At 45.2% G+C, this 9,561-nt stretch overlaps 2 protein-coding genes across 2 annotated transcripts; one reads left to right on the top strand and one right to left on the bottom strand.

Annotated features, from left to right (window-relative positions):
* The first annotated feature begins 1,839 nt into the window (after positions 1–1,839).
* LOC123448209 lies at positions 1,840–3,310 on the top strand. The gene is made up of 3 exons (XM_045125033.1): positions 1,840–2,054; positions 2,660–2,735; positions 3,033–3,310. The coding sequence occupies exons 1-2, from the start codon at positions 1,932–1,934 to the stop codon at positions 2,723–2,725; spliced, it is 189 nt and encodes a 62-aa protein (XP_044980968.1). The 5' UTR covers positions 1,840–1,931; the 3' UTR covers positions 2,726–2,735; positions 3,033–3,310.
* On the bottom strand, positions 3,272–6,274 carry LOC123448207 (calcium-dependent protein kinase 25-like). Its single transcript, XM_045125030.1, has 6 exons — positions 4,930–6,274; positions 4,721–4,836; positions 4,440–4,607; positions 4,218–4,345; positions 4,022–4,121; positions 3,272–3,840 (listed from the first exon to the last, which is right to left on the bottom strand). The coding sequence occupies exons 1-6, from the start codon at positions 5,912–5,914 to the stop codon at positions 3,736–3,738; spliced, it is 1,602 nt and encodes a 533-aa protein (XP_044980965.1). The 5' UTR covers positions 5,915–6,274; the 3' UTR covers positions 3,272–3,735.
* Positions 6,275–9,561: the final 3,287 nt, after the last annotated feature.

Raw genomic sequence — 9,561 nt, 5'->3', positions numbered from 1 at the left:
ATGTTGTATTACCGAGTGGGCCCCGAGATACCTCTCCGTCACACGGAGTGACAAATCCCAGTCTCGATCCATACTAACTCAACTAACACCTTCGGAGATACCTGTAGAGCATCTTTATAGTCACCCAGTTACGTTGCGACGTTTGATACACACAAAGCATTCCTCCGGTGTCAGTGAGTTATATGATCTCATGGTCATAGGAACAAATACTTGACACACAGAAAACAGTAGCAACAAAATGACACGATCAACATGCTACGTCTATTAGTTTGGGTCTAGTCCATCACATGATTCTCCTAATGATGTGATCCCGTTATCAAGTAACAACACTTGCCTATGGCCAGGAAACCTTGGACATCTTTGATCAACGAGCTAGTCAACTAGAGGCTTACTAGGGACAGTGTTTTTTCTATGTATCCACACAAGTATTGTGTTTCCAATCAATACAACTATAGCATGGATAATAAACGATTATCATGAACAAAGAAATATAATAATTACTAATTTATTATTGCCTCTAGGGCATATTTCCAACAGCCTCCATCTTGCTGGTCTGACCCTTGGTCATGGCGGAAACTGCGAACCCACGGGAGGAAGGAGGAGGAAGGAGTGTAGAGGCGCTGGAGGTGGCGAGAAGGACGGAGCAGGCGAAGGCAAGAGATTCGGCGAGCGTAACGAAGAACCCTCGCCGCCGAGATTTAAGTAAGGTTCCGACTGGGTTGCTGGCAGGTGGCCCCGAAACCTTATCCCCCCGACCCACCGCGGCGATATTAGTGGAGAGGTTGAAGGCGCGAGGATTGATGCGTCAGGCGCTACTTGAGCGCGACGGCGTCATCCCCGCTGAGCGCGCGGAAACCGAAATTTGAGGATCCCGAAAAATCCGGCGCTGTGAGTTGACCGATCGCGTCAGAAGATGCCGCAGAAGCACTCGGCTTCTGACAGTCTGTTTCGCGAGTACTTCCACTCGGATCGTCAATCGGAAAAGATAAAATGGACCGAGGCAAGCAACGCCAAAGTCCCGTCCGTGCCAGTCGGATCCAAACCACAAGCATCACTTCGTCGTTTCAACCTCAATCCATTCGGGGACTAATGATGGGGTTATAGTCCTAGGGTAGGGTCATAAGCCTACCTTATAGGTCCTACCTAAGGACCACCCTTCCTAAGGGACAAGGCCCTTTGTCAGCTCCGACTGAACTAAGGAATTCCCATCATCCAGTCGGTAACAGACATCCGACCATCCAGTCGAAGGCGAGCATTCGGAGCGTATCGATCGGGCCGACTGGATTCCACTCTGTACATCCTAACCCCCCAGAAGGGAAACGGTCGTATGTTTCCTCACGCTTTTATTAGCATTTAGGCCGTACGTTACCTGTAACGTAGGTATTTATTCACCATTATTCCACCCATGCGCACCGACCGTTGTGAAGGGCAGCGCACTCTATATAAGCTACCCTTCCCCACTGGTGCAAGGGTTGGCAACTCATTGTATTCTATATTTCCACTCGACAACAAGCTCCCTGAGCACTGTGACGTAGGGTTATTACCTCCACCGCAGAGGGGCCTGAACTCATACAACCTCGCCGTAGCTAAGGCTCTGTCCATCCTTCTCGTACCCTACACATCTACTGTCAGGCTTATACCCACGACAACTACAATCCAACACACACATTTTATAATATCAATCCAACGGATATAAAGGTGAATGAGACATAACTAAAACTCGTTATATGAGTGCAAGCAAAACCATTTGTGAAATATTTTGTTTGTGTCCAGAGATATTATCGGACTGGTGACTGGTCAATGATCAGATAGTTTGGTTTATTTTATCCGACTCGGTCCCACCTGTAAGTGCTGCCTCCTCTCTCTCATTTACTCTTGTCGCTCGAGAGCTCTCCCCGGAACGGCGGCGAGAAGGGGCGGGCGGAGGAGAGATGCCGCACCGCGCGCGGCCGATGACGGGGCTGCTGGTGTTCATGGGCGTCAACCTCGCCCTCCTCAGCACCATCACCCCTGTGTACGACTTCGTCTGCTTCCACCCCTACTGGGACCGCAGGGTACAGTACCCCCACCCTCTCCCCGCTCCTTCTTCTCCACACCCGGCACGACCCCCCAATCACAATTCACGGTGGCAACGATTTACACCCCCTTCCCCCTCTCCCATACTTCTTGCTGGCCGGGCAATTTGTAGTACCTAAATGGCCGAGGTATTGAACACTTCTTGTGGTTGCCTACGCCGACTGTATGCGGAAATGCCTGTGATCGTCGTTGGTTGAGACATATCCACTGCAAACTTCACTCGACGTGCAATTCCTAGCTAGAACGAGTGCCTGTTTGTTTGGATTCTTGTTCTAGATCTGCCCATGTGCAACTGCACACCAGCTGTTTGTGGAAATGCCTGAGTGCGGTTCGATAGATAAGTTGTTTGGACTGGATGTTCTGTCTGACCAAAGTGATTAGACTTGAGGATTTCTTGCCCAGTTCCATTGCGCCTCTTCCTGTCGTTCTGTAAAATTTTCCAGGGAAACTACATCTGCATGTGTTCCATGATAGGCCCATCCTTGCTTCCCAACAACTGCCAATGAGAGTACTAGGATCTAAATTTATTGGATTCAATTTTTAATTTGTGTGTAATGGTGTAATTTCTTGTCCAAATTTGCAGAGAGAACGCCGTCAAAGGGAACGTGAAGGGCTGCAAGGCAATGGTTCTCTAGAAACAGCAAAATAAACTCTACTAGGTAAATACATGCTTCCACACTATTTTTATTTTTGCTTTTCCCCGTTCATGCATTTCCTTGTACTCTTAGTATGTCATCATAGAATGATCTCCGGTGAATTAACTAGACTCTAACTATGCTACGCTGTTATTCGGCAAATAGATGCCTCTTTTTTTTTAGATGAGAAGCGCTCATTCCTCACGTACCATCTGGTGGCAGGAAACTCAGAGATTCCGCTGATGTATCTCATAGTAAATAGTCCAATAAGTAGTGACCTCACTTTCAGTTGACACAATAATTTTCTTTTCATTCATGCAGGTATCTGCTTACATTATTAGCTTATCACATCCTGGATTGTTCATTTACGTGGGATGGAGAAAGATTTATGAAGTTGCGGCCAGGCTTTTCAGTGCCGGTAGGTCATTAGGTCTTGTTTCGTGATGCTCCTGCAGTGTGTCAATTCTCTGTAATTGACAAACCGAGTAACACCAGATGCAGTGAAATAATTTCTTTAAACTACACTGTTATGAATCTTTTGTCAACTTCTTGTATTCATCTGGTGTAACATAAGCAAATGAAATCATCTATTTTGTTCAGACCTGTTGTAATACAAGTAAATCAATTCATCTGGCCTCACCATATGCTATATGTAGTCTTGAAATTGTTGGTGAAGACCAATCATATCTTCGTTCATCTAGTCTTGCCTCTATGTTTCTTCTCCCTCAACCACATCAGCAGAGGCCTGCACCCTCAGGAATGCACCGATGTCCTCTAGGGCTTGCGCACCACCAACATCTTAAGTGTACAAGATGACATAAATGTGCAGGTGGGATCCCCAAATTTTATGGGTATGTGTATGTGGATTCCAATCCAAGTGATACTCCTCAGCAACTAGTAAGTAGACTGTACAAATCTGTTCACCATTTTAGCTCAAGCTGAGAAGCATCTGGAAAGAGGGTTCCATTATGCACTCTGCACTGGTGGTGCTGCACATCTCCCTGTTTGAGCTAAAATGTCTGTTTCACTCTAGAACTAGATCTCTCCTCTTCTTTGGGTTCGTTGGCTCGGTGCTGCCTGCTCCTTTCTTCATCATAGCCACGAACTCTGAATAATCTATCCTCCCATCCTATATGTGCAAAAGTATCTTTAGTTCTTTGGATGCAATAAAGTTACAATAATCATCATCAACTGAGTAAACTGGCTATCAATTAGATTTATCAGGTCCTATTTTGTGTGTGGAATTAACTTCTGTGCATCAGATTGTGTAATGTGCAATGTATACTCAACATATAGTTGCTATTCCTTACATTGTCAGTGTCAGCCTCTGAGATGATCTCCTTGATCTCTTTGGCATCATACATTCCCTTTTCCTTCAAGGCTTGCTCGAGCTCATCTCTTGTTATGTACCTGCAAGATTTGTGAGATAAAACACCAGCTGTAGTAAAATATATCCAAACTACAGAATTCAGCTACGTAATCTGTTGATTTTGTTGCTCAGCTTACCCACTGTTATCCTTGTCAAAGAACTGGAATGCTGTGTATAGGTGCTCCTCTCTGTCCATCTTGTTCATGTGCACCGTCGCGGTGACAAACTCCTCGTAGTCAATCAATCCATTGCCATCTGCATCAGCCTGGAGAAATTTGAAGTAGAGATGAATTTTGACGAAAACCTGTCTGTGCAACGGAACCGTGTTATCGATAGCTCGCTGGGGAGTGAAGACTCACCGCTTCCATGAGTTGCTCGATTTCATTGTCTGACAGCTTTGTGCCCTGCTTTGCCAGCCCGTTCTTGAGCTCTTCGAGCGTGATGGTGCCGCTGTTATCTTTGTCGATGTTCTTGAACATCTCCTTGAGCCCCTTGATCTCCTCTTCAGATAAGCACCCAGCTATAACCTGGAAGCACACCATCAAGGTTGATTGCCTGAGAAACGGACTGCAATCTACGCATGTTTGTTCAATCCAACAGCTACTGTAGATATGAGGAGAAAAACAAGAGTTCCTCCTACCCTCAGCGCAGCTTTCTTGAACTGGTTCATGGCCCTGAATTGCTTCAGCCTGTTGAGAACGACATTGTCGAGCGGCGTATCGGGCGCGTCTCCGTCTTCTTTGATCCATGGGTGATCTGGCAACTCAAATCCACACAAGTTTCAGGCCATAAGCTTCCTCACAACAAGAAGCATGTGACACGTGAATCCGGATTTGGGAGGGTGCTTACTGAGGACTTGGAAGGCCGTGAGCCTCTCCTTAGGGTTGATGTTGAGCATCTTCTTGACAAGATCCTTGGCGCCGGAGGAGATGTTTGGCCATGGATCGCCGTTGAAGTCGACCTGCCCGCGCAGGACGGCGGTGAAGATGGCGTTCTCGTTCTCGGCCCAGAATGGCGGGACGCCGGCGAGGAAGATGTAGAGCATGACGCCGATGCTCCAGATGTCAGCCTCGGGGCCGTACCGCCGCTTGAGCACCTCCGGCGCGATGTAGTATGCGCTGCCGACGATGTCCCTGAACACCTCGCCTTCCTTGAAGAAGACGGAGAGGCCGAAGTCGGTGGCCTTGAGCGGCGAGTCTTCCCCTTTGCTGAGCAGGAGGAAGTTCTCCGGCTTGAGGTCCCGGTGCATCACCCCCATGCAGTGGCATGTGTGGACGATGCCGACGATGGCCCGGAGCAGCGCGGCCGCCGCCCGCTCGGTGTAGTGGCCCTTGGCGATGATCCGGTCGAAGAGCTCGCCGCCGGCGCAGAGCTCCATGACGAGGTGCACGTTGTGCTTGTCCTCGTAGGCGCCCCGGAGATCGACGATGTTGGGCTGGCCGGAGAGGTGGTACATGATCTGCACCTCGCGCCGGACGTCCTCCACGTCCTCCTTGTTGGCCAGCTTCCGCTTGGCGATGGTCTTGCACGCCAGCTTCTCGCCGGTGGAGCGGTGCGTGCACAGGTGGGTCACGCCGAACTGGCCGCGCCCGAGCTCCTTGCCGATGGAGTAGGTGTGGCGCACGTCCTCCATGGCGCGGCCGAGCACGTCGCCAATGGGCGCCGGCGGCTTGCCGCCGGCCTTGCCATTGGCGGCCGGCGGCACTGGGACGCCGTTGCTGGCGGTCGACGACGATGCAACGGGCTCCACCTTTGGGGCTGCGGGCGGGAGCGGCGCCGGCTCCGAGTTGGAGTCGCCGGCGTGCCCGGCACCCTTGGAGCAGCATTGGCCCATGGCTCTCCGACGGAGACACAGGCATGCATGGAGAACCGGCCAAAAGAGAGACCAACATGCAGCATTTTTCGCTTTGTTTGGCTGGAAAGCCTTTGTGTGATAGAGAAAAAGATGGATTTGGAGTTTGGAAGGCGTAGAGAGAATGGCGGCAACGGGCGCCGGATTCCGGATATAGCTTGCTTGCTACCAACTAGTACTATTTGCTCTCTTTTCCATTACACAACGGTCAATGTTTTGTTTTTGTAGCCATGGTTGTCAGTTCCTAGTACTACTAGGGATGTAAAAAAACCTCGAGGCTTGTGAGGTACTCAGATCGATTCATTTTTTTTGCCTTGATTCGAGATCTACTCCAAAAGAAATGAGTCGATGAGCAATTTATGTAGCTCAATCCACAATGAAAAATCAGCCGTTCTTGAGCCAACACTGCCCCGCTCCATTTTAACTTGACACTATAATATAATTCTATGAAATTATACTGATATATATGTTAAAAGAAATAATATAATTTACTACCAACACTTTCTGATATATATGTTAAAAAAATTAGCCGAGTAGTATGTATGTTTTTTCTTCATTTTATCTACTAGCACTAGTAAACATGGAAGCTTAATTGATATATAAAAAATATGGAAGCTTAATTAGCGGCAGAGAAAATTTAGGCCTCACACGGTGAGCCTGTGTTAAATGTCGTATTAAATTTGGTCAAGTTTGAGACCAGACGCACCTTCATTTCTTCTCTTTCTAGTTCATCCACGGTCTATTGTTATTAAGTACGGACATCACTAGGGATCAGACTACTGACTCCTAGCACTATATCAGACCAGTGGACAACTGTTGGTTTAATTACATGCAGAGCTTGATTAGATTCTTAACGTGTGGCCCACTTCCCTCTGGATAGTTTCCGAAATATACTCCTCCGTCCTGTAATTACAACGTGTGGCCCACTTCCTTCTAGGTAGTTTCCGAATTATACTCTTGCGTCCTGTAATTACAATGCTTCCATATCTGATTTCTTTTTTGCTTCCTTGCATTAACTTCTTCAAAAAATCATGCAAGGATAGAATTTCCATATCAACTCTTCTATTTTCATACTTGCTTCTTTCGAGGTACTTTATTCGATGATTTTTTCTATACATTAAATTCTTTTGCTTCTACTGCATAGCGAATTTGGTTCCAAGAAAATTGTGTACCATGTAACATTTTTTTAATGCAACAGAACTTTGCTTCCATGAAGGAGATAATTTGCTTCAGTCTCAACCAAACTTTTTTGGACGTAGCAAAAAAAGTGTCCCAGCACTTTGTTTTCATGTAAGAAAATTTTGCATCTAAGAATTTGTTTCCATGTCATAATCTTGGGTCGCACATATTTTTTTAACAAGTTTCCAACAAAAGAAAATTTCTTCCATCCACCATTGTAAAATTAATTTGCTTCTCATAGATTTTTTTTTCTACTTCATCCGTTCATACAGTAAGTTTCAAACATGATACATGTTTATTTCGTCAAGTCATCAATAATACATACTACGCTTCCTTAAGTCAATATCATATGTTCCCTATAAACCTTAGACATGCTTCTGTTCGCTTGCGGTAGTCCCATTGTAGAGCAGATTCAAGTGTCATCACATTTCTTAGTGCATGCATCATTAGTCTTAGGCGGCGAGGTGGTAAGGGAGATATTTTCTGAGTTGCGCAACCGAAGAGGGCATGGCCGGCAATATTGACAGCGAGCTCGGAGGGACTGTACAAGCAAATGTAGGGTCAGTGAATTACTACGTAAAACATGTGTATGATCGAAGCAAGAAAACTGACATTTAGAAGCAAGAACAAAGTTGTACAGAAGCATATAATTTAAGCAAATGATTCTACAATAAAATGTACTAACAGAAGTAACACCGACAATTGGTTGAAGCAAAATTTTGTATAGATGTAGAACACATGTACAGTGATGAAGAACATATATATTACACAGAAGCAAGCAATTAAAGGAGGAAGCATGGTTCACAGGAAACATAGCTTCATTGTATGACACCAGATATAAAACATAATGGAAATACCTAAATTTTAATGCTAGCATGATTCGAGCATAAAGTTAGTTAAAATATAAAATCTTGGCTAATATGAACATAGGATATTGTGAATATAACCATAAACATGAACAAGAATAAAATATTTTCAGAAAGAAAAACTATCTAGCAAGCTAATCACGGTATATTGCCGCAAACTACAAAGATCGAACAAATAGGTCTACAATGCTTAGGAATCATGGATTTTGGAAGCATCCAAGGTTTTCGAGTCGATGAGTCATTCTGGGGTAGCGACTACTGGCGAGTCGAGCCTAGTCGCGACTAGTCTCGAATAGTCGAGGGGTTTAAGTAAACCCTAGCAGTGCGACTCGTCGACTAGTCATGCGACTCAAAAACAATGGAAGCATCAATTCCATGCTATCTCAACATAAAACATGAGTATCCAAAATAGATGCATAATTAGATTGTCACGCTATATGTAGTGAATAAATACAAGTATGATGCATATGAATTTGGAAGCATCATATTCATAGTCTGAACAACAACTTGTACATTCTTGAAGAACAATAATTTGAAATTGAGGATAACCTATGCTTGCCACCAATACGAGAGAGATTTTTTTAAATCTAGAATAACAATTTCATCGAAACTTGTTTGGTAAGGTCACACACGATTCAATCTAAGACAACATCATTGAACCGAAGTGCCACATATTGACTCTGAGCATAATCAGTTTTGACAGGTTCATTGATGTGTGTAAAAATATGAGAAATGAAGGGAAGCAAGGCATAGGAATTAAGAAGATTACCCTATATACCTAAATAGTTTATTAAACACAGTATGGCAATTTATGGAAGCATGGAAAGATGACAGCTCAACAGTATTCGTTTTGGTCCGAACCATAGAAATTGATAATGGAAGCAACTAAGATTGATGCCAATATGAGGATCCATGCTTTGTGTCCCCTACATACAAATTTGACCAATGGAAGTAATTTTGTTGCCCAAAGAAGCATGAATAAGTATGATGGGTACAAATGTATTGTTACTTGGAAGCATTGCAAATTAAAAATAAAAGATGACAAAATTATAATATTGCTGCCACCAGAGGAGGCATATTTGTGTAATCCACCTATCTAGTTCACAAGAAAATATTGTCGATGATTTAGTGATCCAATACATATTGGACGACACAAATTCACACCCACAAACATGTCATAAACCAAGGTATTCGCAGCAAGATGAATTAAAAAATCAAAAAATAATCATGTTAGGAATCAACGAGATTAAAAAGTAACAAGTGAAGAGGATACAAACCCTAGGATGGGGTGGATGAATCATGCCATACTCCATTCCTGCTTGCTTCATTCCCGAACCGAGATGCTACCCCATCGAAGTGGACTGGATTCCAGATGAGTGCGGCCCGATCCCGGTGGAGATAAGCGCGACGACGTGGGAGGTTGCGACCTCGTCGGTGAGCAAGTCATGACACAAGGAGAGAAGGAGGAGAGGGAGGCTGAGGCGCCGGTGAAAGCTCGTCGTGCCGCTGGACGAAGAGGAGAGAAGGCAGAGCAGGGGCAGAGCCGGGAGGAAAAGGGATCTGGCGATGCAAGCGAGCTAGGTG

The sequence above is a fragment of the Hordeum vulgare genome, chromosome 4H (genome assembly GCF_904849725.1).
Source record: "Hordeum vulgare subsp. vulgare chromosome 4H, MorexV3_pseudomolecules_assembly, whole genome shotgun sequence".
In the NCBI taxonomy this organism is placed as follows: domain Eukaryota; kingdom Viridiplantae; phylum Streptophyta; class Magnoliopsida; order Poales; family Poaceae; genus Hordeum; species Hordeum vulgare.
This window is presented reverse-complemented; position numbering and strand designations above follow the sequence as displayed.